Raw genomic sequence first — 27,366 nt, forward strand, 5'->3', positions numbered from 1 at the left:
GATGTGTTAAAACCATATAATGTTTTTGTGAAATTGTTGGTATATGACGCTTCCTGTATTACATGGTTTGGTTGTGGTTGGGCTTATTTTATTGATAATTGAGAGATTTTTGTTATTTGGAAATAGATACAAAAAATATTATATTACGTAAGTACCTATGTTTGGGTATTATATAGTATATATTGTAAGTACCTTTAAATTGGTGGTAGAGCCTTTCGTGGTTCGATAACACTATACCTTCATATAATATCTGCCTTATAATAATAGTGTGAAGTGCTGCTATGATCAGGTTTCAGGTTAGCAACGCATGTATAGCCGACCTTAGGGGAGGACCCTATGATGATGGCTATCTTGCTTTTGTTGTTGGAAAAACGAATTATGAAGTAACTTTAACGCTAAATTTAAATGTAAAAAAAAATTACACAAAATGTACTGTGCCTGTATAAAAAAATATAAGTTTATACATAAAACACATTGGAGTCTTTGCAGGCGGAACTTAGAAAATAAAACCAAAGTAGCTGCCGACATGTTGAATTCTACTGTAATTACAATAATTAGTATAACAACATTATTTGCATGTCTTCACGTATGTGGAGACGTAACCTATTATATAAATTAAAATAATAATGATACTATTCTATTGTGGCGTCTCCCAAACATGATATGTTATTAAGTTGTCATTTTCACAATGAGGATTTATTTTGTTCGTAAATAACCATTTTAATAGAGCTCTCTAATGTACGAGACTCCATACTTCAGAGAGGTCAAACTGTATCTCCGGTATAGTCCGCGTAAAACTGCTAGTCCGCTCTGAATATAGAAATGAATCGCGTCGCCATAGCAAATTGTGCGACTACACCTGCTCGCAACAACTTCAGAGCGGACTAGCTGCTTGACGCGGACAATACCAGATTACCGATTTTTCAAAATTGTAGCCGAAAACCGTACAATAAATATCCTAACAAACCGAAACATAATTTTTCAAATTTGACTGATAATAACAGATATTTCCACTTCAGACATGCAGCAGATATTTTGATTTGCGCGTTCAAACTTCAAACAATTTTTCTTTACAATCTTAGTATATATATTTCGTATGTAAATTTTGTTATTTCGTCGTCAGGGTGAGTGCGTGATATTTCGTGTGACGTCGGTACCAGCTCTGATGTATCTTCTTCCTGTTAATTAGTCAAGATTTATGCATCGATCGAACTCTATAGTTAAATGTCAAAATTAATTATTGTATTGTATCAGAAAGAGCAGTATACTTAGATGATGATCTATTCGGATTGATTTGAATGATGGCTTCGTACTTGAGATAAGCTTGTTCATCGGCTACTTTCACTGACGTCCGATATTAATAATCAATCTATGCAATGTTTCGCCAACCAAAAATTGAAATTTGATAATTTCTGTTTGATAAAAACTCATTTTATTCTTTTAGTCTCATCGCCACTACACACTGCTGCTGCTGCTGAATACGGAAATGAATCGTGTCGCCATAGCAAATTGTATGACTACACGTGTTCGCAACAACTTCAGAGCGGACTAGCAGTTTGTTGCGGACTATACTTTATTATTTATTTAATGCTACCGTGTTCAAGCACTCTAAAGCCCGCTCCACATTCCCGCGAGAACGAGAGAAAAGCGAGAAACGAGAATGTGGAGCCGATACGAATCGGGTTTTTCACGCGTTTACGTGAGATTCTCGCGAGAATGTGGAGCGGGCTTAAGGTCTAAGGTATTGAATAACTGTTACAAGACCCGTAGGCGCTAGTAATCTATGCTAAACCGGAACGTTACGGCGGTTAACTTCCTAGGAACTTTAAGTACGCTATTCCAACGTTATCTATGCATTGATTAGAGATATATACATAACATACTTTATTGAACAGTTTGTAGCGATTCATTGCGCTCGAAAACGAGCTCATAATCTTATATATAAAATTCTCGTGTCACAATGTTAGTTACCGTACTCCTCCGAAACGGCTTTACTGATTTTCACCAAATTTTATATGCATATTCAGTAGGTCTGAGAATCGGCTACTATTTTTATACCCCTAAGTGATAAGGGTTGTTCACCCATAACATTTTTCGGATCAGCTAGTATTTTATGAAATTGGTGGTAGTATCTTTTAGTTTTGTATGGTTATGGTATATATTGTTATGTTTTCCATGTGCAGTGTGCACGTATCCTATGAATAAGTGAAGATTTTTCTCTCCCTTTGAATTCGACCGGTTTACGGCCACGCCCAGTTAAAATTACTTTTTATATTTAGCATGTGTAATCTATATCTGTCAGTAAGTTTATGGCAGCATCTGCTGATATAATAATAAGCTAATAATATACAATATAGAATAATCTAGTGTAGGAACCAGATGCAACACTTTATTTACTTGACTTAGTTTTAATTAAGTTTTGCATTACAAAGTTTTTGTAGGTGAAAATTTTTATGAATAAAGTTATTCTTATTCTTATTTATTAACGGTTACACTATCTATACGTTACTAAGTCTATGGCGGCATCTACTTATCGTTACGCTATCTGCACATCACTACGTCTATGGCATCTGAGGTCTAAGTAGCACAACACTCTCCGTTTCAACTGATGCCACTTTCATTTTCACCACGTAACATGATGTCATCGGAATAAACTATGGGAATTGGGGATTTTATTACATACTATGAGTTTTTTAGAGTAATTAAAGCATTGTCTAAATATACGAACGATGTTAAATTATGCTAAATGAGCACTTAGCGATCTCTACATTAATTTTTGAAAATTAGCTAAGTAAATAAAATTAATATTTAGTTCACAGTTTTAGACTGGGATTTCTAGTTATGTCATTAACAAATACAGACTCGTAGCTATGAAATATCCAAATTATTCTAAGTATATAGGTACTTTTCACACTTGAAGGTGGTAGAACCCTTTGTGGTTCGACTCCGGCGGCACCACCGCCACGCCTATTTCTGCCTTAAAACAGCAGTGTTAAGCGCTGCTGTGTTCTAGTTTGAAGGTTGTGGTAAGGGACACATACTTTACCGAGGGGTTCCAGCTTAGTCCTCAGGGGTAGCGGCGCATCTGTGGCCGACTTTCGGTACGAATATGTAATCCTACCTGGAGTCGATTACAGATGTGCATGGGCGGTAGCCACTTACCATCAGGTGAACTGCATGCTCGTCTGCTACTCCATATTATAAAAAAAGAATACTTGTCGATAACCGAATCTGATAGAGTCTGGTGCGTATAGTGATCATGGTGACATTGAAGGTGGTAGAACTCTTTGGTTCAACTCCGGAAGCACCACCGCCATTCCTATCTCTCCTCGGATGTCGTAGAGACATTTCCGAGACGTTCCAACTTAGGGCTCAGGGAAAGCAAAGGATGTGTGAAAATTCTAATCTTACTCTTAGTTGCCACTTACCACCAGGTGGACTATTATACCTAAGTTTAACTGTAAAGTAGACCATTGAAATTAAACCTTTTAAAACCTTTAGAAACCTGGTAACTCCTTTAATAATTTTGGGGAAGCCAGTTACGCTCCTCCCGCACATCTAGTGTTTATGACGGTATGTAAACACACATACCACCTTACATCCCGGGGCCGTTGGCCGGGCGGTTAGAGCTCGTACTTTTGCCACCCGCAACCCCGAAAGACCCCAGTTAGTCGCCTCTTACGGCAGGCAGGATACCGTAGTCCTATTCTAGCAAAGATGCGTACCTACCGTCTACCAACCTAAATTTGGCCGACTTAACGGACTATGGCCTACATCTTCACGTTAAGAGGAGAATTAGTAGACCAGCAGTGTCATAGTAACTAGGTAATGATATAACTAACTCAATAAAGTAAGTTCATTAAAGTAACTAACATAATAAAGTTACTTACATCATCATATAGTTACTGAAACAATAATTATTCATCTCCTTTTACTTATTCTAAGGTAAAATCGCATACAATGTCGACTATGTTTACTAGTTAGTTATTCCGTGCCAGATACATAAATAAATATATAATTCGCGACCTACTACTCTATGCTCTAGTAAGAATGCTCGCTGGGCTGAATATGCGAAGTTAGTAAGTTTATATAAACTCCTTTGCAAAAAAAACGGGCACCTTACACACACACTTTACCTTAGCTTTTCTATGGGTAAATATTATTATATTTTTAGTATGTCATTAGCTTGGATGACTAGAAATTTCTTATTATCAATGAGAATCTAGTTTTTTAACACTTTTATCCTGGTATCGGTGTTTTAGTCAATGTAAACAGAGAGCCGTGTTAAAATGGACATTTTTATGGGTATAATGAAATTAAGACTACGAGTATTTTTATGGTATTTTAATAAAAGAGACATTAAAAAATAAAAATTAATAACGAGTATGACCTCCTCTTGCAGCGATTACGGCATGTAATCGTCTTGGCATGCTTCCCACCAGGCTTTTGATGGTGTCCTGTGGAATGTGTTCCCACTCAGTCGAGATTACACGTTTAAGCTCTCTGATGTTTTGTGGAGGTGGTTGGACAGATCGTACTCGCCTTTTTAGGAGGTCCCAAACATGCTCAATGGGGTTAAGGTCGGGGCTCCGCGCTGGCCAATCCAAACGACGAATACCGACCTCTTGCATATAAGCATCTACGTCGCCAGAACGGTGGGCCCGAGCATTATCGTCCATGTAAATGGCATCTTCACCAATTACAGTCAGTGCGGGTTGTGCATTTTGAGAAAGGATTTCTGTTATGTACCTATGCGCATTTAGTGAGCCATTTTCTATGAATACTATCTCGGTACGATAGTTGGAAGTTACGCCCGCCCAAAACATAACGGACCCTCCACCATAAGGGGTGATTTCTTCAAAACACACATCGGCATAGCGTTCCCCTGGTCTTCGTAACACTCGCCGACGTCGGTCCTCACCATGCAGACAAATTCGAGCCTCATCGGAGAAGAGTACGCTACTCCAGTTACCTGGTGTCCAAGATAGGCAATTTCTAGCGAACCTCAACCGCGCAATCCGGTGCTCACGGAGTAACTTGGGGGCCCGCGCTGGTCGTCGACTACGTATATCAGCAGCTAAAAGTCTTCTCCTCACAGTCCATAGGCTAACTTGTGCTCCTCGTACCTCTTCAAGGTTTCTTTTGAGGTCTATGTAACTGCATTTGCGGTTCCTCAGCGCCTGAGTCACTAAAAAGCGATCGTCTCGCGGCTGTGTGCAACGTTTTCTCCCAGAACCTTGCCTTCTCTGAACGGAACCTGTCTCTTGGTATCGAGTCCAGGTTCTTTGTACGGTTGAACGACTCACGTTTAACCGCTGTGAGACGTAACATTGGCTACACCCCTCTTCCAGCAGCGCTATAATTTTACTAGCTCTCATTGCTTTTTCTGCCATTACGATAGACACAAAGATATCTGTTTTAAGTCACAATAAGGCAGAATTATGCGATAAACATAAATTGTTGTACTAAAAATAACGAAAAGTTACTTTTAGTTGCTTGATAACCTTTTAACCGCAAACCCGCGAAAAGTGTCACAAAATGAAAAAGGGATTAATAATTTAAAAAACAAAAGTTTTGAATTTGGAATGAACTTTTTTTCATACCCAGACTCTTTATTAAGTGCCAGTAACATAGTTTGGCTATTAAAACCTCTGAAGAACTAAATTATTACCAATAATGTTAAAAAATCAAACCCGCCCGTTTTTTTTGCAAAGGAGTGTATAACTAGCTGACCCGGCAAACTTTGTACCGCCTCAAAATCTATTTATCAAATATATTTCATATAAAATATAGCCTATGTTACTCGTGGATAATGTAGCATTCGAATGGTGAAAGAATTTTTAAAATCGGTCCAGTAGTTTTTGAGCCTATTCATTATAATCAAACAAACAAAGTTTTCCTCTTTATAATATTAGTATAGATTTATTTGGTGGTTCGACTCCAGCGACACCACTGCCACAACTATTTCTGACTAAAAACAGCAGTGCTAAACGCTGCTGTGTACTGGTTTGAAGGATGTGGTAAGGGAGACATACTTTTCCGAGGCGTTCCAGCTTAGTCCTCAAGGGAAGCGGCGCATATATGACTGGCATCAGGAGGAATCTAATCTTATCTGGGGTGAAAACAGATGTCCATGGGCATCAGTACAATCAGGTAGGCTGCATGCTCATTGCTACACCTATAAAATGGTTTTTGCCGCCCATGGAAATCTGAAATCAAATTTAGATAAGAATAGAGTATTAAGGTCCACCGTATTTTCGTTCCTACTCTGAGGATAAAGCTGGAACGCCTCGGAAAAGTATTCCAGCTTACCACACCCTTCAAACCGGAATACAGCAGCGCTTTACACTGCTATTATAAAACAGTGTAGCTGTGACACCTCTGTCTTCGTCAGTACAATTGATTCTACCACCTTCCTATCACTAAAATTCGTATTCGGCTTATTCAACATACTGTCTTATTATTTCTCGGTAAAATCAATAACCAATCGAATAAATCCAATTATAAACAACAATACAACAATTACTGTGCCCCGGACACACATATACCAATACCTGACAAGTGGTATTTAGGCACCGGAAACAAAGCCTTCGTAGTCGAATCATGGATTGACATTTACATAACCACTTTCTATTGTTTATGCTTTGTAAAGCCCTGTATGCACCATCCGAGCTGTCAATCACGCATTGCAAGTAATTTTCGACGTTATACTTCTTTTGGAGCTTTGTTGAAAAATTTACATCTTTTTCAAAGGTTAACTGTTGTAGAACCATGTATGGTTTGACTCCGGCAGCACCACCACCTCATCTACGTAATAATAGCAGTGTTAAACACTGCTGTGTTCGGATTTGATAGGTGTGGTAAGGAAGATATATTTATCCGAGGTATTCCAGCTCAGTCCTCGGGACTAGCGGTGCACGTATGTCTGATCTCAGATATTAATCTAATTTTATCTGAGGTTCATAACAGATGTCCATGGGCGGCATTAACAATTTTCCATCAGTTGGGCTGCATGGTCGTCTGCTACTCGTATATTGTAAAAAACATGCATGACAGGAAAAACACCTTATAGGATTCCTATTAAAAAAATTTAAATAACTATTCTGTATTTTTTTTAAGTTGGGACTTTAAGTTGAGGAGTTAAACAGTAAAATTGTGTCTTCATTATTATTTCTTTATACATACCATGCATTATATTTTACAAAGTACGGATGGTGTGTAAGGTCTCTACACACGCGTTATAATTCGTTACGTATGTAATGCGATGATCACGCGTGATATATAAAATAATAAGATTAAGATTATAAAACTGTTATTGTCTCAGCCGGATACAAGTAAATGTTACTAGTACTTTGACATTTCGTTCTAAAGGGACTAGACTTGATACTTTTAATTGACTTTGTAAATTGATTGTGTAGTGTTCTCGAATGCTCTTTTTTCCTTCAGGATGTGGAGTGGAGGTTCCTACATACCTATTTCTAGCGTATTGGTACTCCTGAAGACTCAGATATCACCTCATATTATATAAGTAACTCCTCCTCATATTATATAAGTAAGTAGTGGAGTATTGGTACTCCTGAAGTGAGTCTTCAGGAGTACCAATGCATCTGTGGTCAGCTTCAGGTACAGTCTGCATGAATTTCAACGTCTAATGTTTGAGGCCTATGAGTCGAATCCAAGACTATGTTTCATTTATCGTTTTTATGTAGTACTACTGTAGTAGCACGGGTCGCAACTCAATGAAAAGAATTTAGACCGTATTTTACGGCGCTGGCCAAGTGCGAATTGTTAGATTTCACATACACACAATTTAAACACATATATTTTATGTGTATAAACTCTAATGTGTGCGTTTCCTGACTATATTTTTCTATTCTAAAACAGCAAGTGATAATTAATTTCTAATAGGCACTTTGAAAAATAACATACCTGGGATTCAAACCTTGGACTTAACTACAAGGCTACTTTAATACTATTACATTTATCATGTAAATAGGTATAGTTGTAAACTGTTGATACGTTTGTAGTATGAGTTTTTACATCTTTACAAAAATGACTGTTTTGGTATTTGTTTACGTATTTGCCCATACATTTCTCATCAGCGCCCCTAGCGGATTGTATCAGAACTGATTGGAAATGTATGGCAAATACGTAAACAAAAATAAAAACAAACATTTTTGTAAAAACGTAAAAACTCATACTAAGGGTACTGACACCGGTCGCGATGTGGCAACGAGAGCTCGTGTTTCCGTTGTTGCGTGTCGCTACATACTTACCACTGTTTACCGCTTACCACTGTGACAAAAAAATTGGTAATACGCGTTCAATAGAAATTAAATATAGGGCTACAGAGCGGCCATTTTCAATTAATTTTATTATTTTCCTACAAAAACTTCTACCAATTTCAGAATAATGTAAAACTGTTGATAAATCGGGGATACGTTTCCTCATTATGTTTTCAGAATTTACAGCAAGTAATAATTAATTTCTTATACGCACATAACTTTGAAAAATGAACATACCTGGGATTCGAAGTTTGGACTAATCTACAATACTCCTTTAATACTATTACGTTTATCATATAGATAGGTGATTAGTTGTAAACCGTAAGCCGGTCGCGATGTGGCAACGAGAGCTCGTGTTTCCGTTGTTGCGTGTCGCTACATACTTACCACTGTTTCCTCACGTTTCCCTCAGTGCGTGTCCGCTGTCGTGTTGTCAAAATTCTACACGTATCATATAGTATTGGATTTTGTATGTGTGACAAAAAAATTGATACTAGACGTTCAATAGAAATTAAACACAGGGCTCTATCGAGCGAACACTGTCAAGATCTTTATACGGCGCTGAAAATTTACTTATTTTGAAGGTGGTAGAACCCTTTGTGGTTCGACTCCGGCGGCACCACCGCCACACCTATTTCTGCCTAATAACAGCAGCGTTAAGCGCTGCTGTGTTCTGGTTTGAAGGATGTGGTAAGGGAGACATACTTTTCCGAGGCGTTCCGGCTTAGTGACCAACCTCAGGTAAGAATCTAAATTTACCTGATGTTGATAACAGATGTCCATGGGCGGCAGTAGCCACTTACCATCACGTGGACTGCATGCTCGTCTGCTACTCCTAAATAAAAAAAAAACCTTGCTTGCAAGTGCGGATTATTTTTTTCACACTTCACATCTTCAGAACAATCTTTCAGAACAATTTTGAGAGAACTCACAGGCACGATAATTTTCACACGGTGTTTTCCTTCACCATTAACATACATAACTAAGCATCATAACATCGAAAAATTAAATGTTCTAAATTTAAACCGGACACCTCCAATGTTTAAGGCCGAACGTGATAAAGCGATAAAAACCCTACAATTATGATAAGAATAGCACAGATTAAATAACATTAAAAATTTCGGTTTTGTAGTAACGTATATTTACATAATACATTACATGGTATCTGAGAAATACGCTCGTTTGTATGTAAATGCTGTATTCCATGGAAAAAAAATAGTTTGTTGTTCTCAGACAATGACCCAAGGAACAATGCTTGAATCATGTATTAGGAACAATGAAAGGAACTCCAACTATTAAATCAAGGCCCTTTCATACGACAAATAAAAAAAAAACTAAAATTGTATGTTGTCTATGGTGAGCAAAAGTAGGTCAATCAGTCTCAATCATTTAAAGTCATTAGTTTCGTAAATAGGTACTTAAAGTAACTCGTAATGTATTAAAGTGGTAATTTAATATGTAATTGAATAATATCAAACAATAATTCGATAGATGAGCGAATTTTCCCACAAGTGCATTGCGAAATAAACCGGTGCGTTTCTGGAGCAAGGTCGGGCGCAAGATGGCCGTCAAACAACATGGAGGCACATCGAATGTCAGATGCTTTCGCGCCAAAATTGTTGTCAGTTTTAGCGAATTTTATATTTATTAAAATGCAAATAGCATTAATTACGATGGACTCGGTAATATATTGCAGTCAAATAAAAACGAATATTCCAATAAAATAATACTAATTACTTATTTTGGTTAGTTTTTAATAGAAAATATATTTTTACCACATTGTTTAATAACGTTATTCAAATTTAAAAATAAAAATCGAAGTTTTTTTGTTAAAAAACGGTATTAAATTTATTGGCAAGCTTAACCAAATTAGCTTTCCGATTCCTATTGTTAAAATCGCTAAATAAGGAATATTGGCAAATATTACCAGCCTGTTATAAAAGTAAGAGTTGGTTTTGTGGATGTTTTCGTAAGTTTTGTAATATTACAAGGTCGGTTGATCGCTGCTGGCAACGGACGTTCAAATTACAGAGTTCGTGTGAAAAAACTTCGAGTGTTTGCAATTTTGCGCCGTCGGAAACAAATCGAATAGGTCGGTAAGTTGACGCAGTAACCTAGTCGTTAAAATTCGGCTTCTCGATCGAGGGGCCCGGGATTTGCATCTCTCGCACGCACTTCTGATATTTCAAATATGTGCATATTATAAATTAATTATCACACGATTTTACGGTGAAGGAAAACATCGTGCTTGAGAGAAGGAAAACTGTAGGTATAGGTACTTGAGAGATCTTCAAAATAAAAGCTCTCAAAAGTATATAAATTCTACCAACGCGCACTTAGCACGATGGACTACGGCTTTATGCTTATCTTTCTGCCCGTGCTCATTACCCTTACCATGAGTTTTTACGTTTCGACAAATATGACTGTTTTGGTATTTGTTTACGTATTGGTCCATACAATTTCCAAGTTCTGATATAATCCGCTAGGGGCGCTGATTGGAAATAGTATGGGAAAATACGTAAACAAATACCAAAGCAGTCACATTTGTCAAAACGTAAAAACTCATGGTAAGGGTACAGCAGTGAGACAGTAATGGGTAACGTACCTACGCTAGGAAAAATAGATTCTGCATCTGACTTTCTGTGGACTGCACTTATCTGGTAAATCTAAACTTTGGCGTATATAAATCAAAGTAGCAGTAGGCAAGCAGGCAACCTGATTATAAATAATGACTGACGCTTACTGACATTTGCAACATCAGAAACACAGTTACGTGTTTGATGCGTTCTAGTGTAATAAACCTTTAGTTTATTATGAAGAATTAATTAATCAATAAAGCATTAATATTTATTAACTAAATAAAACTACCAGTTTAAAGCGGTGGATTAAGAAACATAACATTATTGCACAGGAATTCCTATAATTACGCCGATGAGCATTAAGAAAACAATTTTTGAAAATTCATCCCCTTACGGGACTAAATAGTAATCTTTCATTTTTGTAATAATAATTACTCTTTTAGGAAGCTTGTAGATTTTAAAAATATTTGCCCTCTTACTATTACTAAATCTGTTTTGAAAACTAGATTTTTTTAGGTTTTACGGTTGGTGTGTCAAATTTATTATACATCAAATGTATCAATCGTAGATTAAACATACATATATCCATACAACAATTCGTAAACGTATTTTTGCGCAAGAGATATAAGTATTCGTATCAGGAAGGAATCATCTTGTCTAAACTGTCTAGCTTTTCAAACTGATTATTTTATGTAATTCAATTTACTAAGGCGTGTTTTGTTGAAATCTGAAGAAAAATGTGTGTACATTTTTTTAAAATGGATTTTTGTAGATCCTAAGATCAGGAATATATTACGGAAATTTGCATTTTTGTGTCTAAAATCACACAGTGTTTATATTATCATGTTTAGTAATTTTTATTTCTCCTTATTAGTGTACTGAATATTTGTACTATTTGACCCTACTAGAATAATACTACACATAAATGTTTTTATGTTGTTTTAAAATATTTCGTTGTTAATGATTTAAATTTAAAGTACCCGTTGTACAATTTTATAATAATCATATTTCTTTTTATCGATGACTACATTTTATACGGTTTCTTGAGAAATTGACATTTTCAATAAATAATAGCTTGCGTCATATTTTAGTGCAATTTGATATTTAACTAACGTAATGTTAGCTAACCTCTAGCTTTTACGTTGCATCAATGTATATAAGCAATAGAAATTTGCGAGGTTTATGTAAACAGACTTACACTGTAAAGGTTGTAACAGATTACCAACTATAAAATATCTATTACTATATTTATATTACATTAAAAACATATATTTCTTAATCGCTAAGTGTAGTAAAAATAGAGGGGGAGAGATTTAAATGTCTCAATTTTCTTAATATATAATATCATAGAGAAAAACATGTTATTTGTTGTCTATAATTTTTTTGTTGTTTTATTGTCTCTGGTCAAATATGTACGCATAGAACTACTACAGTTAGATACTGTTCTGTGCGTAAAACTTATGCGGGATTTCTTATCGGTGACAGCATTAATATGAAAAGCTATTAAAATGGGTTTAAAGTCTTATGCATCACACTTAACATGGCATTATAGCAAACATTAGAACATTCAGCTTTTTTCACGTATTGTTTATCATTTTGATTTAATTAATAATTAATAAAATAATCTTCCTGATTCATACTTTATATCCTATTTCGAATTGGCTTTTAAACAACAAGACACGTTTTTATTAAAGGTGTGTCCAGTCCTGGATTGCCGTTACAACGCCTCGGTTGAAATATGCCATATCACGAACAATTGTTCTGGAGTTGCACAAACATTCTAAAGCTCTGTGCATTGTTCGTTTTGACCATAGAGCTTATGTGGAGTAGAAATGGATGTAGGCGGAACGAGCTTTATTTGAAAAAAAAAGTTTAGGCTTTTTATTTAAAATTTTAGGGCTAGGAAGCGGCAGTAGCCTAATAAGTGCTGGTTACTGTTACTTACCACCAAGCATGGGGCTCTTCAATAGGGGTGTAAAAAGAGCTCTCCTTCAAAGCCGGCAATGCATTGGCGACTCCTCTCGTGTTGCAAATGTCCGTAGGCGATGGTGACTGCTTTCCATCAGGTAGCCCGTCTGCCTTATCGTTACGTTACATATAAAAAAGTGGTCACCGTCAGGTATTTTTAGTTTATTAAAAGAGTTTTTAGTGTATTACATGTGTCGTCAGCTTTGAAGATAATTTCCTTGCACACCTTTTTATGGAGCCCCATGTCAAAATTTCTTGTCAAAGTTTTTTCTACAAAGTTGTAGAAAAAGATTGTCTCTAGATGGTGGAACTCGGAGAATTCTTGGCAATTGTCTACCCGCGTCATTATGTTACATCGGTTTAAAAAACAACCACCTATTATTTAAATAAATAAAGATAATTGTATATAAACAGCCATAATACAGGAACAAAAACGTGACGATAATTCATTAAATGATATTTTTCATCACATTCATCCTTAGACACAGTTTTCCTGTAAATACGCTGTATTCCCCTTTACAGATTTATGTATCAATAATTCAATATCCTTTTGAGTAAAACGCTACCATAAAATCTCTGTCCTATTACCTACGGTGCACGTGTGCCTTAAAAAAACAAAGATTTTTCGCCATCTACAAATTGCTAGTTTTACAACTGCAAATATCAGATCAGGCAAATAAGTTTCCTCGCAATAATTTCCTTTACCGTGCAAGCCACTTCTAATAAACAATTATTCTGTGATTTCAACCAAATCTTGATTAAGACTTTCGCTTTACGTACTAGAACCACGCTTAACGCCAAGGTCCTTACAATTAAATACAATTACGAGTAAGTGTATTGTTTTTTACTTGTTTTCTGATCAGATTTCCGTTAATGTTAACTTAAATGTTAATAGTTAACGGTAATAATATTAACGCTTATTAATTTTAGAAGCTTTTCGCTTCGCTGTGGCAGTTTGATATTACCCGTGGGAATTTCTAGACAAAAATTCGATTTACAACTGTTATTTATTTATTTAATTTATTTAATTTATTTGTTGATTTTTTTCGATTGGCTCAAAACTGCAGAATGGAGTTTACCTGTCAAATTGTTCCTTCTTCGTCAAGTCTGTCAAAAACGGACAACCGCCAAAATCTCTTACGAAAAATGGATTTCGTAAAACGAGAATAGATCATTAGTATATGAAGATATATAACTCTTTTGTTCCTTATCTCATTATACTTACAACTTACGATTATGAAGTTTACATATATTTTTTATTTTTTTTATAATATAGGAGTAGCAGTCGAGCATGCAGTCCACCTGACGGTAAGTGGCTACTGCCGCCCATGGACATTTGTAATCAACCCCAGATAGGATTAGATATTCCTACCTGAGGTCGGCCACAGATATGCCGCTACCCCTGAGGACTAAGCTGGAACGCCTCGGAAAAGTCTGTCTCCCTTACCACACCCTTCAAACCGGAACACAGCAGCGCCTAACACTGCTGTTAAGAGTCAGATATAGGCGTGGCGGTGATGCCACCGGAGTCGAATCACAAAGGGTTCTACCACCTTTAAAAACAACATTAGAAAGAAAGAAAGAAAGAAAGAAACATTTATTTGTATAAAAATACTACAACATTATGTGACATAAAAAATAGTAAACATAACTTTAAAATCAAAACATTGCTGCAGTAAAATTTATCAAAAGGGTCCACACTCAGGCTCACCGCGGCGAACCACGGCTACTGATTTTCAGTGTGAAATTACATTCAACATTGTACTCTATACATTAAAAAAAGTGATGTACACAACTTTAGATGTGTCATATGTCATACCTTTCCTACAAAGTTAATTTCGGCCCACACCACACCTCCGGTAGATAATAAAAGTGACGAAACAACAAATTAACTTCAAATAATGTTAAAGAGCAAAATGTCAAATGTATTGATGTTCCACGTAACTACACAAAGAAGGATTAAACTTTCAGAAATTAGCTGTTTACTTACTAACAATATTTCATCGTCAACCCATTACTGTCCCAATGCCAGGCACGGGTCTCAGAATGATAAGGATCAGGCCATAGTCCACCGCGCTGGCCAAGTGCGTATTGGTAGACTTCACATACCTTTGAGACTTTAGTCGGTAAAAATCGTGTTCAAAGATTCCGTTACATACATACAGATCAAGTTAATAAAAGCGTGGTAATAATAGAGTTGGGACTCATATTACATTGCGCAAATACCACAGACAATTACACTGCCGGAACAAATATTTGTTGTTAATATTGTCTCTACTTGTTGAACCGGATACCGGCTAAATATATTAGGTTCTATACAAACACGTAGAAGTACCTACAACTAAAGTGATTAATAATAATTACTTTTGTTCATTAGTGGTCCGACTTCCATCATAATCATCATTAATAAAAAACGATTCTTAAGGAGTAACCTCCAAAAACATTTAAAATTTGCATTTTTTAATTTTTTTAAGGAAATATTATACGGGACCGTAGGCACTTATTAAATTGGAAAAAACACTGAACTCTCGTGACTACAACTAACCTGATCGTAAGTAGCTACTGCCACCTATAATCTATAATCAATCCCAGATAGGAGTCGACTCCTACATGAAGTCGGTCACAGGTGCTACTCTTGATACCCCTGAAGACTAAGTTGGAAAGTCTCGGATAAGTATATATCCCTTACACCCTTCAAACCAGACCACAGCAGCATAACATTCCTATCATAAGGGAAAAATAGATAACTTTAACTCACATAGCTACAGTATGTCAACACTACACGTCTATGAATGATTACTAACAAAATATGTTTTATACCAGCTAACCCGGTAAACGTTGTGTTGCCATATAAATAAATAAAAGGGTGAACAACCTTTGTCACTTAGGGGTATGAAAAATACATAGTAGCCGATTCTCAGACCTACTGAATATGCATATAAGGTGAAAATCGGTAAAGCCATTTCGGAGGAGTATGGTAAGTAACATTGTGATACGAGAAATTTGTATATAAGATTAGTCATTGCTACAACTATAACCTTTATGCAAACATAAGAATATATAATGCAATGCTCTAATTTAGTTATACAAACATTGTTCTAGAGTCTAGAATCTAGACACTGGGCGGCCGTGGGTTATGGGAACCAAAATAGCTTTGCAATGCAGAAATTATACGTATTTGGTTGAAGGTGCGGTCCGTATCGTAGCTACGATAATACTAGTGCGCCCTTTGGCTACTTTACTATATTTATCAACAAAATATTGGAGAAAATATATTTAGGTAGTTTAAAAAAAATTGTGATAATAGAAAAACTTGTCACCCAAAAAAAACAATAATTACTTATAGTTAAAAACTAAATACCACGCTAAAATCGCACAAGGAAGTTCTTGCAATCAGCAATAAGTGATTTTAAATTATTAGGTCCTTTCAAGGTGGGTAAATCTATGAAGCCTTTTTTTTGTTGACGAGGGGGAAATCTTCAAAAGGTACCCGACGCCATGGGAGTGACGCCAGGTTATGTGGGACTTTTACCGCACTAAAACTCCTCCGGTGGCCGTTCTCGGCGTTTGGTGGAGAACTTCGGGTACTCCAACGGAACACAATCGAAGTCCTCCTAACGCGATGCCCTTCTATCGGGCTCTGCCCTGGGGGAAGCAATTTACACTCCTCTCACATCCCCTGGTGATTACAGCGATATACGACCACAGAAACCGCTGTCCTTCCGGGGTCGCTTGCTGGACGGTTTGAGCTCTCACTCTTGCCGCGCGCAACCCCGGAAGCCCCTTTTAGTCGCCTCTTACGACAGGCAGGGGATACCGTAGCCCTATTCTGGTCCCAGTACTACAGGGACAAAATCTATGAAGCCTAAATACGATATTATTAGTTCATGTTGCAATGCCAGCGTCAAAGTTCATCATTAGGTCAACTCCCTTATACCATTTCATTCTTAGTTAAGCTACTTACTAGCTCAATCGATTAAGTTCAATTAGTTAAAAATTACTTACAATTCGACCCAAACATGCAAATCGAATTAAAATTTTAAAGATTACTTAGGCTTTAATAACGTCGAAATATTACAAAATTAGTTGCGTCCGTAATAAAATTAATTTCACGGAAATAGTTTCAACCATGTAACTTGTTTCGTAAAATAATTAGTGTGATAAAATCTGCAATATGCTGAGATCACGGTTCAATCGCCATCATTATTTAATCATATTGCACAATAATGCAAGATGCTGACAGATGTCACTAGTTTCGTTGTAAGTTAGTTACGTGACATCAATTTAAACAAACCACAGGTACAGTACCCGTACCATGAGTTTTCAAAACATCCCACAATTTTACGTTACGTTTACTCAATCCATTATTCTGTTCTGTTTGCTTCAGTAGACTGAGTAAACGTAACAATAAGTTAGTGCTCAAGTATTTTTGTCTGCCTCACATGTTCGCAAAAAAGAGAGACAAAACATAAAGCGCCATTTTGTCAATTTAGTCATTTAATGTTACGTTACTGACACTATAGTTCTGATACAATCCGCTAGGGGCGCTGATTGGAATTTGTATTGGCAAATACGTAAATAAATACCAAAACAATCATATTTGTTAAAGAAGTTAAAAGAAATACTAAGCCCATAGTTTACAAGAGTAAAAAAAACTTTTTTATTTCAAGTCCAGTCTTAATAGACCAAGCCATGTCCTCAATCCATGTCCTATTACCCAACTCTACGCTTCCTGTTCAAAGTAGAGTCGTAGAGCTGTTTATATGATTTAGATATTCTAGAGAGCGGATACCAGGGAAAGTGGCGTTGTGTAACGAAATGCTTGCCAATGTTGGAATCGGTCCAGAATATCTATTGTGCACGGTATGTAAAGTTAGGCTGTATTTCCTTAGGCTACAATGTAAGTACAGCTAAATAAATAAATGAAAATATAGACATGTTTATGAAATTGCTATGTGTTTTAATATCCAGTATTTAAGGCTTTTAATAAAAATTGGATATTTAAATTATGACCAAGTTTTCCCAAAAACTAATTTGTATGCCTTTTTCCAATAAAACAGAAGCGAATAGTAAACGAAAACTTCTTTAATACATGTTTTCATATATTTTTTGGTATTATACAATTTACTATTATTTATATGAAAATTTTAAAAATTACGCTTTGAAAAAATATTTTTTGGCTTTCTTAAAATAAAAAGTTATGTCCATACACACACACGCACGTTCCCACACCACTACATACGACTAATTAATTATAATATAGTCATAGCCGAAATTGAAAAAGTCTGAAATCATTTAGCGACCAAATGTCAATAATATTGACAGATACTGATTGCAATTAAATTAGTTTATCTAGATTGGGTGCTATTTGCGATGACGGAAGTAATTTTTGCACTATCTCAGGATCTATGGGTTGCCTGGCTTTCTATTCACGACCTTCTGTCTAGTTCCGACTATTATCTTGTCCTGACTGTACCAATAAATAAAATTTATCTATATGACCGTATTTTCAAAATTATAATTTGCTTTTTAGGTAACCACTTGCAATCTAATTAAGGAAATCATTGAATGAATTTTGATGCAACTTTAATGTAACGAAGTCTAAAAGAGAACGATTTTACTCCCAACAACTGTTTTATCATTAAAATTACCCATCAAAAATCATTAAACAAATAAATGGAACAGAATTTTAAGTAATATATTAAAGTGACAAATAATGTAGCTACACATTGCTAAAATATTTGACAATCGCGAAATATTCAAAGTAATTTATAGCCCGTAGTTTTAAATAGATATATTAATTAATACAAGTATTCATCTTTTGTTTTGTTTTTGTAAGTAGACTTTGATAGGAACATAATTTTGAGACCCACTCTCCTCTTCCCTAATGCATGATAGCCTTAAATTTAAGACCTTATATCTATAAATGTATAAATAAACTATTTCTAAATATGATTACATCTTACGAATAAAGTAGTGGTTTAGTTAATACAACCAATGGGTCTCTACGACCACTGACTCAGAATCGACCACGGAAAGAACGGAGCCATGTCGTAACTCCTATGACCACAAACTAACATAGCTCTATTATGAATCTTAGTATCATACTTTAGAGTTCAATATCATATGCACGAACGCTGCATATGCGAACAATTGGATTCCGACCTTGTTCTGATGGCATAGAGACCATTATTTAGAGTTCGGGGCTTAAATCGAATGCAACATTTATCACACTGGTCTTAATGGTCATATTCCCATGGCCAGTGTTGTATAATCGTTGAGTGAATGGGATTAACTTAAATATAGTGCAGTTGCTATTGTTTTGTTGCTTAAATACAATTTTATAAAACATGTAGGTATAGTAAATACTTCTTTAAATAACAAAATATACAATTGTATAAATTGTAGAACACGGCAACCGTTGTATATTAAGTTGACTTAGAGTCGATTTCACCAACACATAATTTATACTAGAGTAGTATTCCGGTATAACTTTAATCTGTCAATTTATTCCATGGTTAACTTCAATTTCATTTCACCATGTTAGTCTAAGGATATCTTATTCTCGCATAGTTACTCTGTGACGTTGAACGAATGAATTGAACGAATACGTAATGCATCCAAGTAAAATAGACAGTTTGACGTATACTTGCACAATAGCGCTGCATATTTTTACATTTGTTCGGATAATACGTTATCTTGACAGTTGAGTTGACAATGATCTCGCGCTTTGACAATGACACAATGGCACTACTAATCTAAGAATAGCAGCTTACTCGGCCGAAATCGGCGGTATACGACTTTACTCCAGTATGGATATTTTATCCCTAGGATAAATGTTGGTGAAACGTAAAATAGGCTTACTAAGACAAGTAAAATAGTAAGTAAAACGTAAAATAGGCTTACTAAGAAGAATAAGATTTATGCGACGTCGGTGAAATCGGCCATTAATGTAATAAAAATGAATGGTATAATCATTATTTAAGCTAAATTATAATTTAATAAAATATTCTTTGCGTACATAGCTTCTCGTATGTTTACAATTTTTTATGGCGATTGAATGAAGTCTCTTAAATTCAAATACATAATTCTGAACAATACAACATCGTTTTGAGTATTTGAAACGGGCGCGGGCGTCTATTAGAACCTTCTTTTGACTCTTTCTTTAAAACTTTTCATTGAAGGAAGTTTAAAAGAAGGTTTTAATAGAACCTTCTTTTAGAACTTCCTGTGACGTTTCAAATAAAAACGCCAACTAATTTATTTTGAGAATAACTGATTAATTTTGTTAATAAAGTACTTAAAAATTTGTTATTTATTGCTAATATTTGAATTAGAACAGAAATGTTATATGTTTTATTTATTTAAAAAAAATCTGTAGATTTAAAGTTAACTCCGTTCTTACAATTAGACAAGCAAATATTTCAAAACAAAGATATTATTCTAAAATTAAATATTCTTTAGTCCTTTAGGCCTTCAAAACTTTTTCTTTCCGATCGCAAAATAAAATAAATTTGTACAATCTAAATATTGTTGCAACTGTTAAATTGTAAAATCAATAAACCTAATAAAAATCGGTCAAGTGCGAGTCGGGCTCGCTTTGGAAGTGTTCCGTATAACCGTTAGATGTTTGTTATGTCATTATAAAGATCGAGAAATAACAGCTAAAACGACAAACAATATTTTTAGTAGATATGAGGGCTTTATTTTTTTTTCTATTGGATTAATTTTATTATTTTTAGTTATGGCTGCTATAATAATACAGATTTTGTGACTTTTATATCTACCTATTACGGTTCAACAGATACTGTCCTATGACAGACAGACGGAAAACAAATCTTTAATAATATAATTCCGTTCACACCTTTTGGGTTTTTTGGGTTGGTAGTTTTGGGAACGGAACCCTAAAACTGCAAATACTAAAGTCATATTACTAATGGTTGACAAAACTAATTTAACAAAGTAAGATCAAAGCTTAGATATTACAGCAAAAATCTAAGCTCTAATTTATCACAACATCAGTGAATTGGTTACCTAATCTGATCAATTAAATGATTGATTTAATCTAACCTTTAAACTAATTTGTTTGCTTTGTTTTAAAATGATTGAAATATTTTAATAATTATTAATATTATCTAGGATTAAAACGAATTAGTAAAGGTACAGTAAATCAGAGTTTCACTGAAAGAATTTTATTTATTATTTGTATTTTATTTTAATTTCGATAATGTTTTAATATTTTACAAGGCTCACGTATATTTTTCGTTGCTGTGTCAATTTTTGACTTATTTTAGAAACATCCAGCGTAATAAAAATGCCCGAATGAGGTTTAGCTTATTATATTAAAGCCAGCCATATTTAAAAGCAATAACCCGTTTTTTCGGTCGACTATACTTCATTAGCGACATTTATTAAATTGTTACATATTTATATGGAAAAGATATGCGTTATGGAGTTTTTTTGCCATTAGTGAAACACCTTACGAAGTCAGTGCCGTTTTTTAATTATACAATATAGAAGTAGCAGACGAGCATGCAGTCCACCTGATGGTAAGTGGCTACTGACGCCCATAGACATCTGTAATCAACCCCAGATAGGATTATATATTCCTACCTGAGGTCGGCCACTTGCGCCGTTACCCCTGAGGACTAACCTGGAACGCCTCGGTAAAAAATGTCTCCATTACCACACCTTTCAAACCAGAACACAGCAGCGCCTAACACTGCTGTTACTCTGCAGAAATAGGTACTCGTATGTGGTGCCACCGGAGTCGAACCACAAAGAGTTACCACCTTGATATTTCATAGAATATTTCCATTTTGATAAGTCGATATATATAACAGAGTCACTATTCACCATTACATAATTATAAAAAGTATAAGAGCCAAATCTTTTTTTAACTCTATCGATTATTCAACATAAAATGTAGGTCACATAGCTTTCTTTGTACACGATACAAAAAACATGCTTATAACTGTACCAATTACATAATAACTAGTTCATACTTCATACCACCGAGGCAACCCACTGTACACACGTCAACGGGACGTAAATACGCATAATTTTATTTCATAGGATTATACGCTATATTACAATAAAATAAAGGTGATAATTCCATTCACTGTTTTGTTGTTATGTACAACTTATGGGGTTTTCGTATGTTACGTTGAATTATAATGCATCCTACACGCTTTAAGTGATAGGTACTTCCGGAGGTCGGAGGTTTTTTTTTATCTTGAGGTTTAAGGCTTTTCTGCTGTGTATTGATAGCGTGTAAGGTAAATAGTGATTTATATAAAGTCACTCGTTTAAATGTATTAATGGACTAAGAATTAATTCACTGTTTTTGATAAAACATAGGTTTTTCATGTGACTTCGCCCTTAGTGGACAAAAATTAATTTGCTTAGACTTTTGATTTACTATGTATAAAATAAAGATTTATATTCTTTTTTTCAAAATTTTACCGCTTCAGGTAAATAAGATTTTTCGGTTACAATTTCCATTGGTTTTGTAAGTATTCGTTAATTTTTTTATTTCTTTATTCACATCTATTGCCATATTTTTTATATAATGTGGAAATAACAAACGAACATAGAGCCACCATGGTATGTGGTTACTGCTGCCTGTGACACCTGTACCCTTACCAGGAGTTTTTACGTTTCGACAAATATGACTGTTTTGGTATTTGTTTACGTATTGGCCCATACGATTTCCTAGTTCTGACACAATCCGCTAGGGGCGCTGATTGGAATCTGTATGGGCAAATACGTAAAAATACCAAAACAGTCATATTTGTCGAAACGTAAAACCTCCTGGTAAGGGTACTGAAGTCGACCACAGACCCGTTGCTACCCCTAAGAAGTTAGTGTATCTCAGATAAGTGTATCATCCTTACCACACCGAATATATCAGTCAAAATACCTCTATACGTAACTCCAATGTACGTTGTGATGTGATACAGAATTTGTATACACTTTCTAGCTGTCCCGGCAAACGTTGTGTTGCCATATAAATAAAAAAAATGTTAAGGGTGAACAACCCTTATCAATGGGAAATAGATAGTAGACGATTCTCAGACCTACTGAATATGCATATAAAATTTGGTGAAAATCGGTAAAGCCGTTTCGGAGGAGTACGGTAACTAACAGTGTGACACGAGAATTTTATATATGCACTTATATATGTACGTCATTTCGTTGTCCAATCGAAATAATATAATGACCTACTTTTGTTGTCTAACTATAAACTTTAAAAAAGCTTTATAAAAAGTTGTCCACTAGTTAACACTCAAACAATTAAACAAAAACTTTATAATAATAAACGTACAAGTATAGATTAGGTATAAATAATAAAATATAAATCAGGAGTATCGAGAAAGGCTAGGGGTACTATTGACCGCGGCCAAGGCTTCCGAGACGTTGACATTCAAATAAAAATGACACCTATACGGATATTAACTGTTTATTTCTGGTTATAACTGGTTATCACCCAGTTACTTATCCTTTAACCAAGTAAACATGTAAAGGATATGAATTTATTTTATTTTAAACCGATCTGTTTCAAATGTTGGTATAAATTGTATTAGTAGTATACTTTATTTAAAGACATGCAATTTGAAATAGGATATGTCTTGTTGCAATCATCTACACTAATATTATGAAGAGGAAAACTTTGTTTGTTTGTTTGGTTGTAATGAATAGGCTTAAAAACTACTGGACCGATTTTAAAAATTCTTTCATAGATTTTGAGGCGGTACAAAGTTTGCCGAGTCAGCTAGTAAGTCATATGATAGTGTCGCTAATTTCTTGTATAAAAAATAGATAACCAATAATCAAGTATCTTATGCTAGAGTTTCTCAAAGTGAGATTTGCGTACCCCTTGGGGTACACTAGTTAATCATACGCGACAATGTAATTCGCGAACCAAATACGAATTCCTCCTAAAGTAGGCTTAATTTGCGCCAAAAAAGGCCACTCATCACATTAATTAATTATAATATTTATTGCTCCATATTTTTATTGAATTAAACAATATTTTGGTCTATAGCCAGTATTTTAAACAGGGTTGCTGTTGATTTGAAATCTAAAAGGTCAATGGGCCTGGGATTTGAACCTCGGACCCTTCAATCAAGAGGCCGAGTTCCTTAACCATAAGGCAATGAGTGCCTGAGGAAACCTACATACCTAAGAAACCTAAAAAAGTTTTCAATGTGGTGTCTACAAATACGCACTTGGCCAGCGCGGCGGACTATGGCCTAATTCTCATTCTGAGAGGAGACCCGTGCCCTGCAGTGGGGCAGTAATGGGTTGATGATGGATGTATTGTTTAGAACGATATGGTTTTGATTTGCCATGGGCCGTGCCTGTACCCTTAGTATGAGTTTTTACGTTTTCAGAAACATGGCTTTTTGTATTTATTTACGTATTTCCTATACATTTCCAATAAGTTCTGATACAGTCCGCTAGGGGTGCTGATTGGAAATGTATAGGCAAATACGTAAACAAATACAAAAGCAGACATTTTTTTAAAACCGTAAAAACCCATACTAAGGGTACTGATGCGTACGATATCTGATATATAAGATATAAATGCACCATTATGAGTCATACATAAGGCGTTCTAATTTACTCCTCATGGGCGGACAACGCCTACAGCGCTCAGAATAATTTGCAATATTCCTATAATAGCATTTAAGTTACTGATAAAACAAAATTCAATAATTTACTTAAGTAGGAACGTTAGTTGTTTCATGATGAGTTCAAAGTGAAATGTAAGGCGAAATCGAGATATTTACATATAAATTAGGCAAGGTGGTCGAACCCTTAGTGGTTCGACTTCGGAGGCACCACCAACACACCCATTTCTATCCTATGGCAGTGTTAAGAGCTACTGTGTTCCGGTGTGAAATTTATCCTAAACTTAATCCTCAGCCGACTCTGTAACCTAACCAGTAGCTATATCCATCTGGGATTGATTTTAGATGTCCAGACTTACCACTTACTACTATCAGGTGGACAAGCTAGTTTCTCAATTGAATATTATTAAAAAAACTACTAATGATGTGAATAAGTATTTTCCTAGTAATACTATATTTGTTATATACTGATATAAGTATTTAAATATGTTTATTTCTTTAAAGATATCTATCGATATTACTAGATATACAATGGATTTGCGTATTATCAACGATCATAAACATTATCTTATTATATATGCAAGCAGAATTATAAATGTATGCAGGAACTATAATATTTAAGATTGTATCTTACCGACATGGATATTTAGTTTTTGCTGATACAAAAATAGTCACAATAAACTCGTAATTGTCTAGGATGTAGTTACTGTTTTCGGTGGCCACTCATTGAATACATTTGCACTCAATTATAAAACTTATTTGAGCGGAGTTAAATCTATTTTGGAGTATTGTTTCGAGAATAAAGGATAATTAGTCCTTCTAAATTAATTATTTCCGTAATATTATATCTATTACTAAAAGTTTTCGATCCGTTTAAGTAGAATGTGACAATTTAAGGTCTGTTATTATTATATTTATATTTCAATAGTTAAATAATCTAACAGAAGCGGATATTGCAATTATTATATTACTTTAGAAAATACAAAAACTTGAAATAGAAATGACCCGTGTAACGTAGTGGTCATTATATCGGGGTTTTATGCAGGTTCTGGGTTCGATATCCGACCAAGCACTTATTCTCGTGAGGAATTTAAATGTTTGTGCTGGGTCTGCGTATACCTATGGTACCGAGCGCAGTTCTATGTGAGACCTACAAGTTTTCGAATTATAATTTTATTCAAAACCGTCTTCAATCGAACAATCCTGCAATCAAGCAATCTATTCTTCATTCAGACCTTTATAGTAAAAATCATAAAAAAAATATTTTCCTAGCTACGTTAAGCTATTTAAGACTTACTAAGTTACCCTATTACTTTACTTAAAACTAAGTTAAGCTATTTAAGAAACTGTTAAGTACTCAGTTAGTATCTTTTTAAAAATATTTAACAATTGTTTTCTTTCTTTCCAGTTACACGAACACATGACAACAGACGAACTACGGCAAGTCTTCCACGTAGAGCAACACAGCCACGTGCCGCAGTACCACTTAGTCCAACTAACACACCACCTAGCAAGGCGGAACATACCCACCGGCCACCAAGCCAACTCCCACTCGACGAACCCAAAAAAGATTCCTCACGAGAAGCCGTCAAAACCATGGAAGACGGAAAACCCACCCTCGTTGCTAAACGATGAGATGTTCATCAAAGCGAAACAATACATCAAGGATGTGGATATTATTGGAGATCTCAACAACACAGTGAGCGTGCATTTCAGTGCTTCTAATTCTAGTGAAAATATCAGTGATAGTGAAATCGGTGATAGGGAACATACTGTGGAGGGCCAAGAAGCGAACGTGCACAAGATAGATCTGGAGGTGTTCGGGAAGCAACTGAAGTTGGTGTTGAAGAAACAAGAGGGATTGGTGAAGAAGGACGGGCTGAGGTTGTGGCGAGCGCTCTCGAATGAGTCGCAGCCGCATGGCGTTGACTACGAGGAGATGAGCTCGGTGAGTTTTTTGTTTGATTTTCTTTCTTCTTACTTTTGAAAATCATCAATAGTGTCCTAAAATATATTAAGTCTAGATTTTCCCGATTTTATATAAGGAATTAAGACTAGGCTCATAGTTTACTAAGGTAAAAATTTACTAAGGTCACTTAAACATTCCACAAAGCAACAAGGTAATAAAAATAATGCCTTCTTTAGAGAGGGTGATCTTCTAATAGAGAATTCAAAAGGCTATAAAATAGAAACTTTGAAGGCTATTATTAATAACTGAAAGTACAATAGATAATATAAGTCACTGTTCCTAAAAGTACTCTCATTCTCCTCTGGCTTCCTTGTATAGTTAATGACAGATTTTCATAAACATTCTAGAGTGTCCATCAAATCTGGCTTCTGAGATATTTCAGCTGTTCAAAAACTATATATGGCTTAGTCAGTGAGCCGTATTGTTATCAGCTCATACCCTAGAATAAAACGAAGCATCTTTCTTTTTGCTCAATTTGTAGGGAAATTAAACCCAGCTAGATAGCAATTACTACGACGCTGTCAGTCGCGATTTCCCAATAGCAGACCCATATACTACAGTTAGTAATTAGCAAGAGAAAAGCGAAAACTCATCAAAAACGATCGGAAACCCGCGACAATGCGTAGAAGTGACAACGGCAATTAAATCGAATGTTATACAACTAATCGGGGAACTGAGAAAGACAATAGAACACATAAAGGCGACAACATCAGACGATTCTAGCCTATAGCTGTAAGAAATAAGGGTGAGAGTAGCGTGAGGTGTGATCAAGGTGTGGTGGCAGCAATTGTTCGTGGCATGCAAAAAAAACGCACCTGCTTCGGTATGGGTGAAAGCGGTGCTGCTTCCCACGGACTTATCTAATGCTCAGTGACGCTTTAGAAATTAGATGCTCTGTTTTCAAGCTGTCGAAACCTTGGTAGACTTTT

General features: G+C 35.4%; 1 protein-coding gene across 8 annotated transcripts in view; it reads left to right on the plus strand.

The window, feature by feature from the left end:
- The window catches only part of LOC140756754 (A disintegrin and metalloproteinase with thrombospondin motifs like), a 175,990-nt gene that overhangs the window by 98,585 nt on the left and 50,039 nt on the right, over window positions 1-27,366 (plus strand). For all 8 annotated transcript variants that reach the window (XM_073092304.1, XM_073092305.1, XM_073092302.1 and 5 more), the window contains one exon: window positions 25,877-26,416. In XM_073092304.1, coding sequence (XP_072948405.1) covers window positions 25,877-26,416 — 540 coding nt within the window. The remainder of the gene's footprint in view (window positions 1-25,876; window positions 26,417-27,366) is intronic.

Source organism: Epargyreus clarus, unplaced genomic scaffold, assembly GCF_041222505.1.
Source record: "Epargyreus clarus isolate Ecla_fem2 unplaced genomic scaffold, WU_Ecla_fem_2.2 ptg000035l, whole genome shotgun sequence".
In the NCBI taxonomy this organism is placed as follows: domain Eukaryota; kingdom Metazoa; phylum Arthropoda; class Insecta; order Lepidoptera; family Hesperiidae; genus Epargyreus; species Epargyreus clarus.